The 20,841-nt window shown below is 30.8% G+C and overlaps 1 protein-coding gene across 1 annotated transcript; it reads right to left on the bottom strand.

Annotated features, from left to right (window-relative positions):
• Positions 1 to 643: 643 nt before the first annotated feature.
• On the bottom strand, positions 644 to 16,744 carry LOC147067870 (arylalkylamine N-acetyltransferase 1-like). Its single transcript, XM_085952174.1, has 4 exons — positions 16,278 to 16,744; positions 8,722 to 8,912; positions 5,617 to 5,783; positions 644 to 2,038 (listed from the first exon to the last, which is right to left on the bottom strand). Exons 1-4 carry the CDS (start codon positions 16,462 to 16,464, stop codon positions 1,843 to 1,845), a joined length of 741 nt encoding a protein of 246 aa, XP_085808300.1. The 5' UTR covers positions 16,465 to 16,744; the 3' UTR covers positions 644 to 1,842.
• Between the last annotated feature and the right edge of the window lie 4,097 nt (positions 16,745 to 20,841).

Genomic DNA, 20,841 nt, shown 5'->3' with positions numbered 1-20,841 from the left:
TTAATATCGCAGTTATAGGTAGCTAATATACAAGACTGTCATGTCTATCAAAGTTCTACATAGTCCTTTGTGTATCGCACAGGCTTATAATAATTAATTTTATAAATTATATTGTGGGATTTGCTCCCGGTAAAATAACATGAAAACAGAATCGCCCTTTATCGAAAGTAAACACGATTGTATTATCTCAGGAATCAGGCGCAAATGTTAAAACAACAATATTAATTTACGTAAACTTTAGTGGCATCTGTAGATTTTAATCAGAGGTTGTAGATTATAACAACCACAGGTCTCTTTTTGTATAACATGATGTGAAACCTGAAGATTTTTGGTGTGGCTCAATGTTCAAACAATCCTGTGATGTTATTTCGTCATTTATTGCTCCATGGTACATCCCGTCATTGGTGACATTAATTAATCTGTGTGAGTATAATTCCACTTGCGTGATATTAGTCAAGTTTACGTTGGCTCTAAAGCTGAGGTTTATTTAACTTACTCGTTGTAGGTAGGTACTACTTCGCACTCAAAAATTTAATCATAATGTATTAAATTTACCATACTGATTGAATATTTTTATTACACTAGATTTTACACTATTTACATTGTTTTACTTATTTCTATTTATTTTTCATATAAAGTAGTCATGGCCCTCACAAGGGGGGGCTGATAGGGCTCTAGCCTAGAGGCCCGGCGTGGCAAGTCGACCAAATAAGTGAGATAAACGCACATCACAAATTTGCTCTAATAGTAAAAAAAGTTTCTATTTTCCTTCAATAATATTATTATTTAAAATTATGTGGTTGAACAATGCAATTTTTAATTGTGTATCGATACTCTACAACTCCATAATTCAAATGGATATATTAAAATATACAAAAAAACACTAAATAATATTAATTTTACCGAGTACACCATTTGGAAAACGCTACTGTAGAGCGTCACACTGCCGTTATGCTTAACGATATGTAGGGGGGCTCGCCAAAGATCATAGCCTGGGGGCCCGCTTCAGGAAGTGGGGGCCATGAGGTAGATACTTCTTGAATGTAATGTAAATAAATTAAATACATAATCAATTTGATAAACTATGTTTTTAATTCGGCCAAAAATTCAATTAATTGTATCTGTGTAACATTCTTTATTGAACATACATAATTTAAAAAAACCTCAGATTATATTATAATTTATACTAAATAGAAAAAAAATATTTTGTGAAGCGCTTCAGAAATGTAAAATCTACTGGTTAATTATGTCGTAATTAGATAGGATGCACGTGGCTCAATTGATAAAGAACATTGGCGCGAATTCAGTGGATATGGGTTTGAGTACAGTTCGGCGTCATATATTTTAAAAAGATTTTTTCTGGTAGATATACATAATAAATATCGGAAGTTTTTTCAAATTATGAAGATATATTGGAATTTGAATATATATATATATAGATACATTGTAGTTTGTATTGTATAATAGTATTGATATAATGTGATGAGTTATGATGAAGGAAAAATAAATAGGGAAGGAGAGACGTCGAAATACATCAAAAATATATAAACTCATTTCTATCTAAGAATAAATAATATTCCGTGAGAACATTAAGTATATTGAAATCATTTTCAACGAATGGGAGTGAAGTTAAAAATGGGACATTATTTAGACAGAACAGATTTTGTAACAAAGTGTGACGATTGGGGGGGGGGGGGGGGGGTTGTGATAACTCATTCATAAGAATATATTGATATATCGTCCCAGGTACGATTTTACATAGTTTTAATATATTATTACGACATAAAAAAATATTATTTTGAGCCTCTAGATTACATTAATATTATATTAAAGTGAGACTTCCTATTTTACGATATACGCCATGATTTTCAAACTGGGTGAGTCAGTTTTAAAGTCGAAATTAGTTTTCTTTTCGAAGTCGGCGTATGAAGTTTCATAGTAGGTCTCGAATCCGCATTTCTCCGCAACTTTTTGCGACGTCGAAGACGTGAAGGTCGCATACATAATTTTAAGTCCTACCGCCTTACACATGTCCACCCTGGAACAAAAAATTTAACGATATTAATATAAAATGCCAGATCAGATGCCGGATGGTGAATTAGTTAATTAATATTGTAATAAGGACGATGTCTGAGCAGGGGCGGGTCTAGCGGTATGCGAACTAAGTGGAGGTACGAGCGTGGGTCAATAATTCCTTAGAAAAAAGCATTAAAACAGTTTTTTTTTTGTATTTTTTTTTTATTTCTCAACATAATCTCCTTGGAGCTCAATACACTTGGTTAGACGTTTCTCAATTTTTTTTAAACCGTCAGAAAAACAAGTTTACGGAAGGTCCTCAAAATAAGCATTTGTCCGATCGATGACTTCTTCATTTGAAAAAAAAACGTTGTCCACTTAGCCATTTTTTTAAGTTTGGGAAAAGGAAAAAGTCACTGGGGGCTAAATCTGGCGAATACGGTGGGTGGTCGACCAATTCAAACTTCAATTCTTCAATTTTAGCCATTGATCGTAAACATGTGTGAACACGGGCATTGTCCTGATGAAAGAGGATTTTTTTCCTGTTTAAATGAGGCCATTTTTCTTCAATTTCGTTTTTTAGCTGGTCCAATAAAGATGCATAATAATCCCCTGTTATTGTTTTTCCTTTTTCCAAATAGTCAACGAAAATAATTTCACGTGCATCCCAAAATACAGTAGCCATAACCTTACCAGCTGATTTTACGGTTTTCGCCTTCTTTGGACATGGTTTGTCTTCGCAATCCACTGCTTTGACTGTTCTTTCGTCTCGGGAGTATAGTGGTGTAACCATGTTTCATCTACAGTCACAAAGCGACGAAAAAATTCATCCGGATTGCGTTGCATGAGCGACAACAAGGCTTTAGAGGCCACCACCCTATTGCGTTTATTGTCGACTGTGAGCAAACGCGGCACCCATCTTGCAGAAATATTTTTCATGCCCAATTTGTCATGTAAAATAGAAATGACGCTACCTTTTGAGATCCCTGTAACCTCAATTATCTCACTCAACTTTAATCTTCGGTCACTTAACACCATATCGTGGATTTTATTGATCATTTCTGGTGTAGTCACCTCTACAGGACGTCCTGAGCGTGGTTCATCCTTTGTTGATGTACGACCACGTTTAAATTCATTTAAACAGTTATAAATAGTTGCAAGTGAAGGAGCAGATATGCCGTGAACTAAATCCAACTCATTTTTTATTTCCTTTGCTGTTAACCCTTTTATATTAAAATGTTTAATAACAGCTCTAAACTCAATTTTCTCCATTTTCCATTTTTCCATTTTCCACAAGCAATTTTTTTTTTTAAATGTACGAAAAACTCACAACAACCCGACCAATCTGATTGAAACTTCGCAGCATACTGAATCGGTAGTGCCGCTGCATGAAAACAAACCGCTTACAGTACTAGTCGCGCCACTTGTCGGCTTTTCTAAGGACTTATTGACCCACCCTCGTACCAAGAGGCCCCGAGATCTTGGAATGTCTATAGTTCGAGTGCAATTTTTATTCCGTGTGCAAACCATTTTTTTAATTTAATTAAACATTTTGCTGCGGATAGTTGTAGCGCTCCAATACAGGATTTTAGGTTTGTGCATAATTTATTCACATTTTTTTTCTGCTTCTACCCATCGCTGGAAAATTTTAACCAATATTTTAAAAAATTTTGACCATTTTTTAATACTTCTTAAAGATAACACTATGTCCTGCACATTCCCAAATGTAGAAATATTATTGATTTTTTTTTAACAATCCCCTTATCTAATGTGTCAGGTGAAAGATTGTATAAAGGGTGTAAAAAATATTTGAGAAGTACTATGGGAGAAGAAAGATTAAATAGTATGGCCATTTTGTATATAGAGCAAGAAATTTTAAACCGAATTGACACTGCCAAAATAATTGAAATTTATTTCAAAAATTTGTTTATTTATTTTTAATTTTATTTCTATTACCTTTCTTATATTTTATTGTTATAAATTAATGAGAGTTTCTATGTATAAAACTTTTTTTCCTAACTTGAATTTGGGGGCCCCGAAATTTTTACCGCTCAGGTCCTCCACTTGACTTGATCCTCTACTGTGTCTGAGGCACATATCATATCCTTTGAAATGATGACATCATTGCCGTGCACTGAGTAATACTACGATAGAGTTATATAATTGTGATGTTAAGTTGATGGATTAAGATTAAGACGTAAGAGGTATAAAAAGTGGCGCTGGATTGAGGTTAGTGTTACGAAATTTTGATTGTGAAGTTCGAATATGACATAATGAAGTAGTAATCATATAAATAGTAATTAAATAGAGTTGAATTAATTACTTTCTTTTTGAGTTAACACATTAGCATCGTAAAGAGCTCTACGATGTTATTGCGTTAAATTAAAACCCAATTAATTGAATCATACATTAATATTATACGAATATAATCAGATTTATATCTACAGAAAGGTATTCGGCGATACGACAATATATATTGTAAAGAATTTCTAGCAGTTATTTTAAAACCGTATCTTAATAGGTGCTAAAACTTATCTTAATACCCCGTTTACACGTGCATGGATGTACTGCTGACGGTAGATACGTATTATCCCGGCCATAACAAGAAAATGCACGTATAAACATATATTATTATGCAAGTTGCAAGATTGCATGCATGAATCAAAAACGTTCGGAAGTTTCTGACTTTTCACGCGACATTTGGGACTTATTCGATATCTGCGCCTGCGCAAAAAAAAACAAACTACACCATGTAGACTCGTTTTGAGGATAAATTTGATTTTTACGACCTGTCAACTAGACAATAAAATGACAACAACGCGTCTCGCTTACTCTTGAAGATTGAGATTGGTGAGACAGCCAGCACTTTTACTTGAAAACAGTTATTATTGAGATAGTTTAAAATACACACTATTGCTGCAAGTAAATCCATGCACGTGAAAAGACGCTTTGTGAAAAGTCTTTGAAAACTGTGAAAACATTTTTTTATTTACGATTTTTAGATATTTTATATCTAATCCAAGCCAAGATGCATCTCTGCATGAACATAATAATATATCATTTTTAATTAACTATTTTTTTTATTCAAAGAATTATTCACAAGATTTAAGAATGTAACATTTTAATTATTGAATATACATCCGGTGTACTTCCTTGTACCTATCTAATTTATCTACTGATCTAATAAATTGTAATTGAAATTAAATTGAATAATTTTGAAAACACTTTTGAGAAAATATATTATTACTAACAGAAAAAATCTTTTTGAAAAATGTAAGACACTCCTTTAGCATAGTGGAATATGTGCGTGGGCGCGATACCTGAGAGATGCGGTTTGATTCCTGCGGGGTGTCAATAACATATTTTCTCAAAAGTGTTTTCAAAACTATGTATGTTCAATAATATATTATTATGAACATCACATAAAACTGTTTGGAAACGGTTTAAAAATTGTTTACGCATATTAATTAGGTACATAAGAACATTTAAAATATTGCATGCGTAAGCGTGAGTTAGTTTTCCGTGTTGGTGAGTGACATTTATATGACTTCAAGAATTTCCCATTTTGGAATATTACACAATGAAATTTTCAATTCTCACCTAGCGTAAAGAAGTTCGTGGGCGATTCCTAATCCCCGGCAATCTGGATGCACTGATAGCCCAGCATCACCCAATACTTCGGTAGCATTAAAGCGCTCAAAAACATCGTTACATTCGTGAGTCGCATCAAATAGTTGAAATAATTTTGTTATTGGTTTCGAAGTGAACTGAAATGAAAACAACTGTTTTAAAAGAAAATTAATTTCATTTGCACTGCTGGTAGAACCGTATGGGTTGGAATTGCAACCAATAGCGGCTTTAAAATGCGTTCGTCAGAACATACAGCAGAAAAATACTATCGTGCAGGTGGTTTGGGCACTCCGCTATACGCTATTCCTCTTACTTTCGCTATTACTTTTTAACTATGTTCATATTCATATGTATATTTATTTATATATAACACTAGCGAAGGCTGGAGGTAGGCTGTTAAGATCCGACATACATAGTGCACATTCAACTTTGTCGGTCATACATATTGGTTTTCATTGAAATAAGACTAGGTACATATAATATGCAGATAGTATTGGTTAGTTTTTAAAATTAATTAAACTCTGTATAAACCAAGCCATAATTAGATAACTGTCAAAAATACTTGTATATTTATAAAATATCTAAAATTATGCCATTCGCCCATAGCATGCCTAAACTATTGTGGTTTGGCAAGCAGGATTTAGTTGATTTTAAAAAACTACCAACACTCTCTGCAAATTGTTGTCTTAGTTTAAGGGCAGACGTGTTCAGCGTGGGTCAAAATGGAGCTTTTTTTCTATTTTCAAAGCATGATCCTGGACATTTCTTAAACGTTGTAGATAATCTATTTATATAATTTTGAAGCCTTATTATCCTTTATATTTATTTTAAAGATTTGATGACTGCATAAAGTATTTTTATTACGTTAAATAGTATTCTTTTAAAACTCGCGCTCTAATGTTTTAGAATATAGTCATATTTCAGTACATAAATGTGCAGTGGTGTTAAGATTTTTTACATTTATTAATTTTTAAACGCATTTATAAAACCATCAGTATAATTTATGTCGACATTATTATAGTGAAATATTTACGATAAAAAATTATATTGATAATCTCTGTGATCCTAAATTTGACAAGAATTAGGTATTTTATTATTCAAAAAATGGGCAAGATTAACACATTTGAAGATAATTATAAAGATACTGATTATAAGCTATGTCTTTGACCATTCAAGTGTAATAAACATCCTATGAATAATGATTGCTTTATAATAATTATTGACTTAAGAATAAAGTAGTGTTTTTTTGAAATACGCCATTTCTTTTGGCATTCCCCAGTAGTTAAGCTACAACATACGGCCGTAGTCGTAAATTGACAAACTATAATTAAAATAGGGAGTAAAATGATGTTAATGTGCGTGTTTGAACATGTGCCTTACCGATTTTTTTTAAACGGTACATGTTCAAACACGCGTTAACATCATTTTACTATTAGAGCGAGGGTTTTTAAAGAATACCATTTAACGTAATAAAAATACTTTATGCAGTCATCAAATCTTTAAAATAAATATAAAGGATGATAAGGCTTCAAAATTATGTAAATAGATTATCTACAACGTTTAAGGAATGTCCAGGATCATGCTTTGAAAATAGAACAAAAGCTCCATTTGACCTACGCTGAGCATGTCCCCCCTTAATGAAAACATATGCGTAGGGCTGACAAAGTTTAGTGTGCACTATTTATATCGGATCTTAACAGCCTACCTCCACCCTTCGGTACTGACCCGCTCCCTGGATTCGAGCATTACACCATATAGGTACAGCGCTATGAAATCGAACCCAAAACAAATTTGTTAAAAATGGTTTGAAAGTCGAATATGAAACAGTTGTTATAATATTCGCTTTTAATCCCCGCAATTGCTTCTTTTTCTTCTCTGATACTACAGCCTACCTCAAGTAGACTTCTCCACTCTGACCGGTCCTCCGCTCTTCTCTAGTTAATCGCTCTTTCCAAATTTACTTGCCACTTTCATCAATAAATATGAGTAAGTATGTAAGAATTTGGATTGAAATCATAGATGCAATGAATTGAGCGAATGGCTAATAACCAACTCTTAATTATAGAAAAATTATAAAAAATATTAATGTCCATAATGTGGATAGCCAGATTTCTCACAACATAAATGTTTCACAATGTGGTGTGCAAAAAGTAAATTGACTAAAAAAAATCCCATAGAACTTGTTCTGGGTAATAAGAAAAACAGTACCTATATATTTGTTTTCACAATGAAATATCTGGCAATTACTTACCCTGTCATTTAAATATAATTATTAATCTACGTATATTTCGACTTTATTATACAGGTATAATGGTATAATGTTTATTACAATATAATAATATTAAATTCCACAAATTAGTTTTTCAGTCATTAGCCGCTGTGAAAAATATTGCCAAGGTTCATAATAGCAATAAAATAACATTACTATTCATTGTCATTAAATGTAATCTAATAGCCCTTGTGGTATATTATTATTTATTACTACTATAAATTCATACTAATGCAGTACTTAAGTTTTATGTGACTTTAAAGCGGATGAATTGTAGATTAAAAAACTTCAATATAAGCAAAACAATGGACAATGTAAAAAAATCCAATTACCAACTGATTTTGATAGGTAATGATTTGATTAGTTATTTTGGAAGCCATTTCTCATAAAAAAAGTGTGATGTAACTTCCATGTTGGAGGCCATATTAACTTAACATTCCTGCTTAGAAGAGAAATGGTAAATTACATACATACGAAACTATTTTAATATGATAAAAAGTTCTCATGATCTAATGCAAGAAAACAGATGTTGTAATAATACCAAGTACCACGTCATATAAACTTATCCTAGTATCCTATGGGTATATTGAAGAATACGTTTGGTTTTATAGAAGCAATAAAAATACCTACTTACTAAATTAGTTTGAGCTGAGTAAAAACAAGTTTAAGGTGACTTATAATGAATCTATACAACATTTCTATGAACCCTTGACGATGTTTGCAAACAAAAAACGAGTTACCACCACAGTAGGTACTTATTATAATATGTTGTTAAAATTATTTTACTAAAATTGATTTATACCTACACCATAGTCAATGTGTGGATCATCGTTCCTTGACACCAGCATTAAATTAAATCCTAATATTTTCGGCCTAGTGTTTATCATGTCATATTCAGTATCATCGTCAAACAGACAAATTTGTACGAGCTTTTCTTTCAGATACGAAGACTGGAAGATGTAGAACTCTTTTACTGCCAATTCGTCGAATTCGATACCTGTAACATTCATTTTAATGCGGTTTTAAATTTATAAAATAATTGGTGACCTGTGAATTGCATGGACGTGATATATAAGAATAAAATTGAGTTTGAAATCGTTTCGTGTTATAAATCTATTCTCAGTGTTTTCAGATGATTTTTGTATGAATCTACACCCATCTATAAACACAGTAATTTATTTTTATCTTTAGAATATTTTAGAAAAGGATTAAGCCCAAAACGCTGCTATTACTTTGTGGTAGGTATGTATCTATTTGAAGATTAGGATTTTTTCCTTGCTCTAGTCACTAAAACCTCTCCATTGTATGTATCAGTGGCGAAGGTTGGAGGTAGGCTGTTAAGATCCACCATAAATAATATACACTAAACTTTGTCAGTCGTTCGTATTTGTTTTCATTGAAATAAGACCACAATTTACAAATGGTGTTAGTTAGTTATTCAATTAAGCCCGGCTAAAACCAAGCCATAGTAGACAATAGTCAAAAAATACTCGTCTATCCATAAAATGTCTAAAATTATGCAATTAAATCATACATAACTTTGGATGTTTTATGAATAGAATAATATTTTTATCTATTATAGTTTGGTTTAGGCAGGGCTTAATGAAATAAAAAAAATGAACCAACAATATGTGTAATAGATATTCTAAATCCAATAAAAACAAATAAGTATGAATGAAAAAGTGTGCACAATTTTGTCGTATCGCCCAAAGTAAGTATATCAAAACTATTATGATTTAGTTTAGACAGGGTTTAATTGATTTTTTAAAACTAACCAACGCCATCTGTAAATTGTAATCGTAGTTCAATAAAATAAATACGTATGACTAACAAAGTTTAATGTGCACTATTGATGGCGGATCTTAACAGCCTACCTCCACCCTTCGCTACTGGTATGTATATATTTAATATACACGCCTCGAATGCTTTATCTCCATTATCTTCCACGTTTCGAAACACTTCCATGTGTGTAACATAACGTAACCTTGAAAGTTGAACTGAGATCATCCCAGGAGTAACTTCCTTAGACACTGATTATAAATATTATACACTAGACTAGATTGTGCATAAATAGTATCACTACTTTGGTTAAGTTTAGATGATAAGTAAGAGACCCTTTCTTCACAATTGTATCAACCAATTAATAATGTTCCATAGTAGAAACCAGGTCGCAACAGCCATACCAAAGGTTAAATGAGATCGCAAAGCACTTCCGCACAACCGATGTATTGACACTCACAGAGGATGTCATTTGTATCATACGATTCGCCACATTAGAATGAATGTGATTCTATTTAACCAATATGATAAAGTTTAGCAGCAAAACCTGTGATAAACACATGCTATTACGTGTTAGCGATAAACCCATAGTTCACTTTTGTCCAGTCTGACCATAACTGATATGGCCAGAATTTTTCCAAATAAAATTTTGAACTTCTATTATTGTTTTTTATTTTAATTATTTTATTCATGTAAAGGTTATTATTTAAGATATAAATATTGAACATTCATACCTCTGAAAACACTCATGAGAAAATATAGCAAAAAAAAAAAATCATTTTCGTAAAAAGTAAGACACCCGGCAGGAATTGAACCTGTGTCTCTTGGGTATCGCGCCCTGTGCATTATTACTATGCTACGACTGAATTATGTATGTTCAATAATTAGAATAGTACATTCTCAAATCTTGTGAATTATTCGTTGAATAAAAGAAATAGTTAATTAAAATATAAATATTGATTGATGATACGTTAACGCTTTTTATTGAGTACCAAATCACGAAAACAATATTTGAAGTCATTAATGTGTTTAAACTTTTGAATTTATTGAATAAACATTATTATAAAATAATAATATGTTCAACGCTTCGATCGCTTAAGCTTAAAGGGTGGAGTTGTAATGTGATATGAATTAATTTAATTAAAATTTTGAAAAGAAAACAGTAAACATTCCTATTTGTATACCCTTTTAACAGCTTACGTGAAAGCTATTTTCGAATTAATAGTGAGAAAGCCCACGTAACTTCGTCATATCACTTGATTTGTATTGCATCACTCACAGCCTGGTGCAGGAGTTTGAGAAAGCGAAGATGTAAATTCCCGTACTTTAAAGTAATAGCTCTTTTTTCATATGTGGAATAGAGTGTTTACACGGTAGGATAGTAGTTGGACCAATTTGATGAAATGCGGAATTCTACACTCATATTTCGATTAAACTTATTTGTGTTAATCAACATTTTCACAGCTAAAAATGAAGAAGAGAAAGCAACATTCTATCATGACAGATTCATGGTTCAGGATTTCCTGAACCAGGCCCTCACCCTGTAGGTAGTTTAAGCATCTATTTTTCATATTCGAAAAATTGTATGTATCGAGTTTTCCGTATCACAGTTGTACTAGCGATAGGAGCATTGCACAGTGAAGTTGAATTGAATTAGATTAACGACAGTTCTGCAATCAATAAAATTCTTATCTATCGTTTATCATTGCTGTATATTTAAAATATATCTCTATTTTAATTCAACCAATATTGAGATCGTAATCATAATAAATAATAATATATTTCACCAAAAAACTTTTCATTTTCAAGATTAAATCTTCTAAAAATAAGATACTATTTATTTGACAAGAAACATTGAAAATATTACGATGGAGAGATTACAAGTTCTTGATTATGAAAACAATAATATTAATTATATTTTTCAATTGCAAATTTTATGTTTCTTTTCTTTGAATGTATTTTTAATTATATGTAATATAATATTTCATTATACCAATGTAACGTATTAAAAATTTACTTCGTGTGTATATATTGTAAGCAAAATAAAATGTGTAAATACGAATGCGAAGAATCGTCCAAAAAAATACGTATGGAATAAACAATTCAATTTTTCTCACGGTATCCGTTAATATTTTTTTGGTTGATAATAAACCCGTTTCCCGTTTACACTATGTGTACACGTTACAATGAAATTGAACTCGTTTTCCAGAACTGTAAAACAATTTGGAGCAGCGCTCTCAAAATTATTCAAAATCATTTTTATTCATTTGCACAAGGCAGGCTATAGTTAGATAATACTGCATTGTTTTACATTATTCATGAATATTTTACCTTTATAGTTGTACAATATTGAATTGGAAACTAAATATTTTAGTTAATTTAGCGATTAGGTATTATGAAATCTACAATAATAATTTATTTCGTTAATGTAACTGCTTTAACATTACGTATAACGTCACCTTACTATTAAAACCTCGTAAGTCTATTTGAGAAAAATGTTGAGGGGAAGTAAAAAACGAAATAAAAACAATATTTTAAACACCTCTCTAATCGATGAATCTGCTGACACTGGTTGTGAAATAAGAGGTTTTAATTCAATGCTAGAAACCACGAGACCTACGAGTTTTTTAAATTTGTTAATATATGGACACAGTAATCTAGAGAACCGAGGTATTAATATGATTTAAAATGTTTTTTTTTAATTTTGTCGAACAAACTTAATTTTTCCATAATATCGGATTTACGAGGTTTTAATAGTGAGGTGACGATAAATGACGTACATAATAATAAATCGAATTGCATGACAGATATAATGGTATTAAAGTTCTATTCTTATGGAGATATTTTAAGAAAACATGTTGTCAAATTTTCACAGAATAACAGTAATTTGTTCAGTGTGAGGTGATACAATGAAACACATTACGAGTTAATTAATAACATATTAACAAAGACTTTGCTAAGGAAAAACACTGTTGCGGCACTTAAAAAGTTTCTCGAGATGTAAACAGCCTTTGTGTGCTTATTTTATAAAACATGCCGTACCTAGTATGGCTGTAATGTTAATTTTATATCTTCATTGTAATGAGTTTCTTGAGAAAATTCTTTTAAAATTCTAGGGACACTTTTAAAAATACGCCGCATCTTTGAGCAAATTACATTTCTTAATCACGGAAATATTTTTACGTTTTGTCTTTAGAATATAGATACAATAATATTACTTTCAACCTGTTTTTGTACTAGACATACGTAACGTCAAATTAATAGTAAGTTTTCATTCATGTATTTCACTTCACTCTATAAAATTAATTATACCTATAGGTAGTTACTATATCTTTTTAAAATATTCAGATTTTACTTGATGTTATTCATAATAATTTAAGTATACGAAATATACTTGTTATCAGTTAGTATTTTCTAATATATGCAAGAAAATAAATAAAGTTACCTAACCTTTTTATTTATAAAATATCACAGTAGTAACGTCGACCCATTTTTTTTTCAATTATATTGGCTTATTAGATAATATATAAGTGTTGGTATGTACTTATACTTATTACATTTTTTTTTAAATAAAAATACAAGTTAGACCAAAGTTATTATAAACATTAACCTTTTTTTCATAACTGCTGTATCAAAATTAGTATACTTATCGATTAATCGATTACTATTAGCGACAAATATTTGTCTAAATGTCTTCTAATTATTAATATTAGAAAACCATTTTTGTCTATGGGTTGTCGCATTAATATCGACTGATGGGTTTTATCGAGTTTACAACTTACTAATGCAAATTTTAACCTTAGTTTATTAACAAAATATGCTGGATTTAATAGTTATTGACTAAAATGTTATAGAAATTAATAGGTACAGTTAAAGAACAAAGTTTTAACAACCAATCCAACACTCAGATGATAATATATTATTATAATATTTATTTAATATTTCGGATGTGATTAGTGTTATTCTTTTTGGATATTTTGTGCATTTTTAATTAAGTATGTATTAATAACAATATTAATTATGTCCGATGCAATGTAAGTACCCTACCTGTAAGGATCTTGATTTTTAGTTGTTATAAAAATAAGTGCAGTTTATTCACGTCGTGTTTATTGGCATTAAAAAGCGATTTTTAGTATTTTCGCTTTAAATTTACAATGCCAATAAAATTCCGGCCATGTTTATATTAGAGGATTAAGATTTTACGAGCGGCTTAACAAAGTAAGCAGTAACGCCTTCCCAAGATTTCCTTTACCAAATGTGTTTCAGTGAATTCGAGAAAAGCTTGTAGGGAAACATTTGCTTATCAACAGCCTGCAGATTAACATAAATAAAGGGATTTTTGCACCCGTGTGCGTCGTTTATGTTCTAGCCATTCAACCTACCATGTAATGCTCAGATAAGGCGAAATTGATGTCGCGCAAACATAAGCTATTTACCCCAAAAAAGTGAAAATAAATTAGTAGAATCTCTTTAGAAATCACCAAAAGGTGTGGGTTAGTACAATAATATTCTCAGTCATTTTAAAAGAGAGTATTACACAGATTCTGTTATGGAAAGGTGAATGAGGCGACGTTTATAATAGTAAATAATATTATGTAAAAGTATTTAATTTTTGATCTTTGAAGGGGACAATATTTTAAATAATTGAATCTTTAAATTACACATCTGACATTTCGAAAAGTGCAATTTAACTAAATAAAAAAAATTATTTTACCTTTTCATATTTAAATAAAATGGTTAAAAAGGAAATGACTCAGCATTCTATAATATCTAAATAGTTAAAAGAAACAATGTATGCACTAACAAAAACACAATAATATATATTATTACGTGGTTTTACAGGTTATCTGCTAAAATAAAATATCTCGTAAATAATGACGTATAATAACGCAATTTGTATTACAAATAATTATGCGGGTTCTCAAACTTACAATATATGATTTAGATGGAAAATGAATGATTATATGTGATTTTGAAAAAAATCTAAAATATTACGGCTTAAACTAAAAGGTTGTCCTTTATAATAAACTATGTAGGTATATTTACTGACCACTGTATTTTAGTACAATATGCCTGCTAAGTAAATAGTTATACATAGTTAAAAATAAAAAAGGGCACTTAGCACTCAAATGACATGGCTATGTTGCTCAGCGAGTGGACAACCGCTGGATAAATGGTGTGAGTGTTACCCAAGGCCCACTAATGACCGATGTCCGAATACTCGCTAGATAGACTATATTTTAAAGTGTATGTATATGGGAAAGAAAAACTACGGACTAAGAAAAGTGGAATATGATGAGGGATATATAATTGATTGATACCGTATCACAATTAGATGCGGGCATAGAAAGCAGCGATTAGTAAAATTAATTTACAGTTATTCAGATTTTATGAACAATAAATAGCGCGAAAGATACTTGTTTTAAATAAGGCAAGAGAACAAAAAAATCCATTCGATCACTATGATAATTCATATTATCTGTTCTGCAGAGTTAACCCGTCGCACTGTAATATCCTAATAATACAATGAATAGCATTAACTTAAATTTTTCTTGCATTTTACATTTACGAGTTTCGATTAAGAAGTTTAGGTATCTATAGTTTTACAATTAATACTGCTTAACAAAAACAATTATAGGTATATGTATTGTATACCTACATATAAATTGGCATGTTGGTGTATATTTTTTTGCACGCGAATGAAATCGATCTTGATTATTTGCTCTTCCGCTAATGAGAGGTTTATTAATATCTGATTAAATTTCCAGAAAAATTAGTAATTTCTATATTGAAAGATTTAGTGCAAGTAATCTCCTAATTAAAAAAATGGAATTAAGGATATTTATTTTTAAAAGACAAAGTTATTTTCGAATTTGGTTTTGTATGACGTGTGATTGTATAACAGGGTAAATATTTGAGGTTAAATAAGGGCCGTATATCGAAAGAAAGTACCTATCGATTATCAATTATTGTCATACCGGATAAAAAGGATGAATACGTTGACTAAAATTTTTTTTATAATATACTAATTTAATAATAAGTATAGCCATTTTTAAATAAAAAAGAAACAAATTATAGCATACAACAAATAAGATTTCGCAATTAAGCATACACTCATAAATATTTGTGATTAAGCTTTTACTATTAATAATTGTAGGTATAGATTTTGATATTATATTTATATAAAATACACTATTTTGGGTATGGTAAATTTAATTAAATAATAAATGAATTTTTCATTAATATATTAGAATTTAATGCGATTCGTCTCATACAGGAAACAATTTTTTGTAGAATGTTTATTAATTTAATACTACTGTTTGTTTTTGAGAATAATTTTGGTAGACAAAAAAATCTCGTTTAACTTTATGACTTTCGACATCCTTATTTACTTATACAGTCGTAGAGTAAAATTTAACGACACGATTACAAACGCGAATCGTTTACGCTCTTATCACAAAGGAAGCAAATACACGGATTAATAAATACGTGACAAACAAAAAACAAATAAACAATGAATTAACGCGCGCACGTTTACACACCTTAAGATAATTATTCAACACAATAATAAGCCACTTTTTACCTATAGCTCGATTCCAAGTCTCGTCTTTCATAAAAAATTCAACCATGAATTTCATAAGGTCATCAAACATTTCTTCAGGACAATCTTGTATCTTAAACTTTAAAAGTGACCCATCTTGTTTACTAGTTCTTGTAAATCTCCTCCACACCGTTGGGTACGCTAGATCCTTCGGTCTTTCACACACCATTGTTTATTATTATATTATTATGGTCTAATTCAAATAATAATATGATTTGAACTGTCAGTTTGTCTTATCTAGAGTACTCACTATAACTGCTATTCCAAATAAACATAATAATGGCGTTAAACACCATTTTAAGTAGTATTCGATATTTAAATTTGACACTTATAAAATTATAAAGAGTATTATTATTTATGGTTCGATTTTTTTTTAAATAGAACGTTTTGACAAAACAGTCTATGAGTAAATAAACAGTACAATCTTTACTGACGGACACAACATGTGTGTTTTCGATAACACTGACTTTGAACGGACTCTCCGCGGACGTATGAGCAAGATATCACATTGGCGTTGTATTTTTAGTCGTCGCCATCATTGGCTGTGGCTATGGTAGGAATAATAATAATTAAATTTCAATAACGACCGGTTGTCTTGTTGTTATGTATGAACGAGTACACAATTATGTTGCGCAATAAATTTGAATAAAAAACACACACATCGGTGATGCTGCATGCAAATTGAGCCGAGTACAGGCTGCTTTGTAAGATGGACCCACTTATTATTGGGAAGGTCATGCACGTTGATAAATTTTAATTTATTGTTGAGTTAAATTATTAAAGATTTTTAATCCTGTCTAGTAACTAATTATAAGGCATTTTTCACACTTACGCCTATGGTAATAAACGCTTATTATTTATCAAATATAGAATTTAATATTGTTAATTTACAACTCAGAATCGACTTTGATTATCTAAAATGTAAGAAATTTATAAATAAGTAAAATGTCTGGTTAAAATATTTAAAATTATACAACGCGGACACAAAAGTCAAAAGATGAATGACATATTTATTTAAATTGTAATGTAGGTATGCTAACATAATTACTATCAAATATTATACACATTTTCGTAAATTTGCATACAAGTCATAAGTACGGATTTTCTAATAGTTACGAAAGCTTGGCAGGAATGATAAATTGTTAACATGTAAGATGATAGATAGTTGAATATTTAAAATTATTTAAAAAACAACATAAATTACATCGTGTTTTACATGTATTTTTGACATTTATTGAATATTAAAATAAGTAAATTTCATCACCGTATTTAGTCTTATCTCATTAAAATTTGGAGAAAATGTAGTAATAATAATAATCGTATTATACATACTGTTTGTTTATGCTCATAATTTGCATATAATTATAATACAAAATAACAGATTTACATAATATATCATTCGGTCTTAAACTCAATATAATCCGTCAATATGCTAAACGATTTACATCTAAATAAAGATCAATATAAGTATAAGAATTTACTACGTTTATTGTTATAATATTTAAGGACATAACTGTGACAATTAACACGTTGTCTTTTGTTAACATTTTGGTAAAAGTTTTTTATCATGTTTTATATAAAGGAATAAGTAATATCCTGCGATAATTATAAAATGGCACGCCATGTTTTTTATCAATCACATAAAATTACTGTGATTTTATTTAATCGTGATAAGCATGCGCTGATATCAAATTGTAATTTCCTGTAATCTGGTATATTATGTCAAACCAAACATACAACAATTATGCAATAGTATTAACGTCACCCACAGTATAAACTAATAAGTTTAGAATTAATATTCATTGAAGTATTATATTACGCACTACATATGAACTAATATAATAATCACATGCATGAATACAGCATCAGATAGATTCACCGCTAATCAAATATGACAAACCTGATTCTTGATGATGACGTATCCGGCTCAATGAAGTTGATTAGCAAATGTGAACACTGTTGTAACTGATCACATCCTACTTATAGTACATGTCCCATACATTATATGGATACCTTCTTAGCATGATTAAAATACCACATATTTATTCTTTCAAAGAATCGGTAATCTAAGTGTTATATTGAGCATACACAATTTGAAAACATCTCACGCATATTGACCACAGAACAGATAATACATAGAATTCCGATAGGCTATATTCAATACGCCACATTTTGATGCAGGGCTTTGTGTGTGTCCTACGAAAATGAAACACGCATTATGCAATAGTGTATGTAATATACCAATATTAAATGAGCATCAATGCATAAACTGAGAGCAGTTGTCAGTATTCAACGTATGACGTATTCTTGACAGGTGTTTAAGTTTATCCCGGATTAGGTAATCCTTACTCGAGATCGGTTACCTGGTACTCCTTACCCGTTAAGTGTTTCAGTCCCCATTATTTCTGAGTTCCCTGATATTGACATATACCTACTAGACAACACTAGATACTCGATGGGACTTGAACCTGTAACTGCTGGATTTGTACCAGTATGCTTTTCCAATTAAGCTAGGGTATCTTACTTAATAACGACAATTTTACTACTAGAAATTCTTACATGAAATGCTTATAAAACAAAGATTTTTTCTAGTGGATATAGGTATGCATGAGATGTTTTCAAATTATTTATCTTTAATATAATCTAGATAAAACACACATTTCTCAGTCACATTCTCAAATATTGTCTTATTCGTTGGATAAAAGAAATAGTTTATTAAGAGTTATATATTATGTAATTTTTACGCAAACGTTTTCTCATCGAAGTTTGCAATAAATTGTTCTGAAGATAGTTTTGTAATCCAAAAACAATCAATATCATTAATAAGATAAAACGATATGTATTCACAGACTTAATATATTTACTACATTGAGCTTACATTATTAGAAAAGACCAGCGTTGGTACGGATGTGCGTTTTTAACCGATTAAACTATTCTTAAGAGAATTTTATTTTCAAATATGTATTTTAATGCCTTTTTTTCTCATAAAGTACACCCGCACACCCGCACACTCGCACACCCGCACATTCGCACACCCGCACATTCGCACACCCGCACACACACGCATATATATATTATATAATTTATAATATATGATTATTTTTTTTATATTGGCTCCCTTGTCACAGCACAAATACTACAACCGATGAAACATATCGCCGAATCAACGTCACCAACAAGTGGTAGATATTTTGATCTCCAACAGCTTCTTAAAACAATAGCAAGTAGAATGAGAGACAAATTAATATATTTGGGAGAAGAGTCCTAAGAAAAATTATGGGGCTGTTAAAGCAAATGGCATTTTAAGATCGAGGTACAATATGGATATGTAAACTCTTAATGGCGGTGAGAAGATTACGCGGCATATCAAAATGCAGAGATCACCGACGTGAATAGAATGCTGGATAAGATATCAAAAATGCTGGTTATGTATGTAAGAGAAAATCTGGACGGCCAAAATAGAAATGGCTCAACTACGCCATGAGAGATTTAAGAATTCTCGGCCAAAGCAACTCGAAAGCGTCGGCACTGGATCGTCCAGGATGGAAAAAGTTTTTGTAGGAAACCAAGACAATAATAACCGAATGTCTTCTAAATTAAAGTATAAAATAGGAAAAGTTAAGCGTAATATAATTATCTACACATTGTTTTAGCGTTGTTATTTTCCATTTATAGTCTGGATCTATACTGGAACAATTATTACTTATTATTTGGCACTGCACTATTAATAATAAATCTCGACGGCCTCCGTGAGTTGTCTGCAAACATATTATGTCTGTTGCAAAGTCTCATTAAATAATTACTACTATAGCGTATAACAAGCGGATTACCTAACTTTTTCGGTTCACGAGACGGCTCGTTTTCTATTGGAATACTTCTCGGCTCTCCTGTACATAACTCGCGGGGCACACTATCATAACCTGTGTCGTATATTGTAAATACAATACTTTAGTATTACTTTCTTATGCTGCTGAAATATGCGCAAGTGTTCGCTAAAACACTTCCACATTCTTCTAACGTAATTGAGACACTTTAAAAATGAGATTTGTAAGTAAGGCAGGTTAAGCAACTTTCATTATTTACGTCGTACACAGTCAAATCAAAATAATATATTGATGTTACTAATTCAAGAAGAATTAAGGGACATTGTCATTTAAGTTATATCTAAAGTTCAGAATGCTCTATATCTATAAGAAGTTCCAACATCTTCAAATTACTTTCCTCATTTTGGCTTACCAATTTTTATAAGTCGAACTTCGTTATTATGAGGAAGATGGGACCGATTGAATTTGCTCGTTATAAGCATTACTCGTTATATTGTTACACAACATTTTTCGCGCCTCGTTCTATATAGAACATTAAAAAAATCTGAAAACCATCGTAGAAATCCCCGAAACATGCATGGCATACATAAACTACAAAATAAGTTGCTTATTGTAATGATGTGCAGAACCACCGGCGCTGGTAGGTACCTACTGGCTTCACAAAGCTTGGATTTTTTACATGCATTTTCAACCATATGCGTGGATACTTTTTCAATGTTGTC

Source organism: Rhyacophila brunnea, unplaced genomic scaffold, assembly GCF_057557595.1.
Source record: "Rhyacophila brunnea isolate RB1 unplaced genomic scaffold, BYU_Rbru_1.0 scaffold_3, whole genome shotgun sequence".
NCBI classification, from domain to species: Eukaryota; Metazoa; Arthropoda; class Insecta; order Trichoptera; family Rhyacophilidae; genus Rhyacophila; species Rhyacophila brunnea.
The sequence above is the reverse complement of the archived record's forward strand: the minus strand, read 5'-3'. Positions and strand labels throughout refer to the sequence as shown.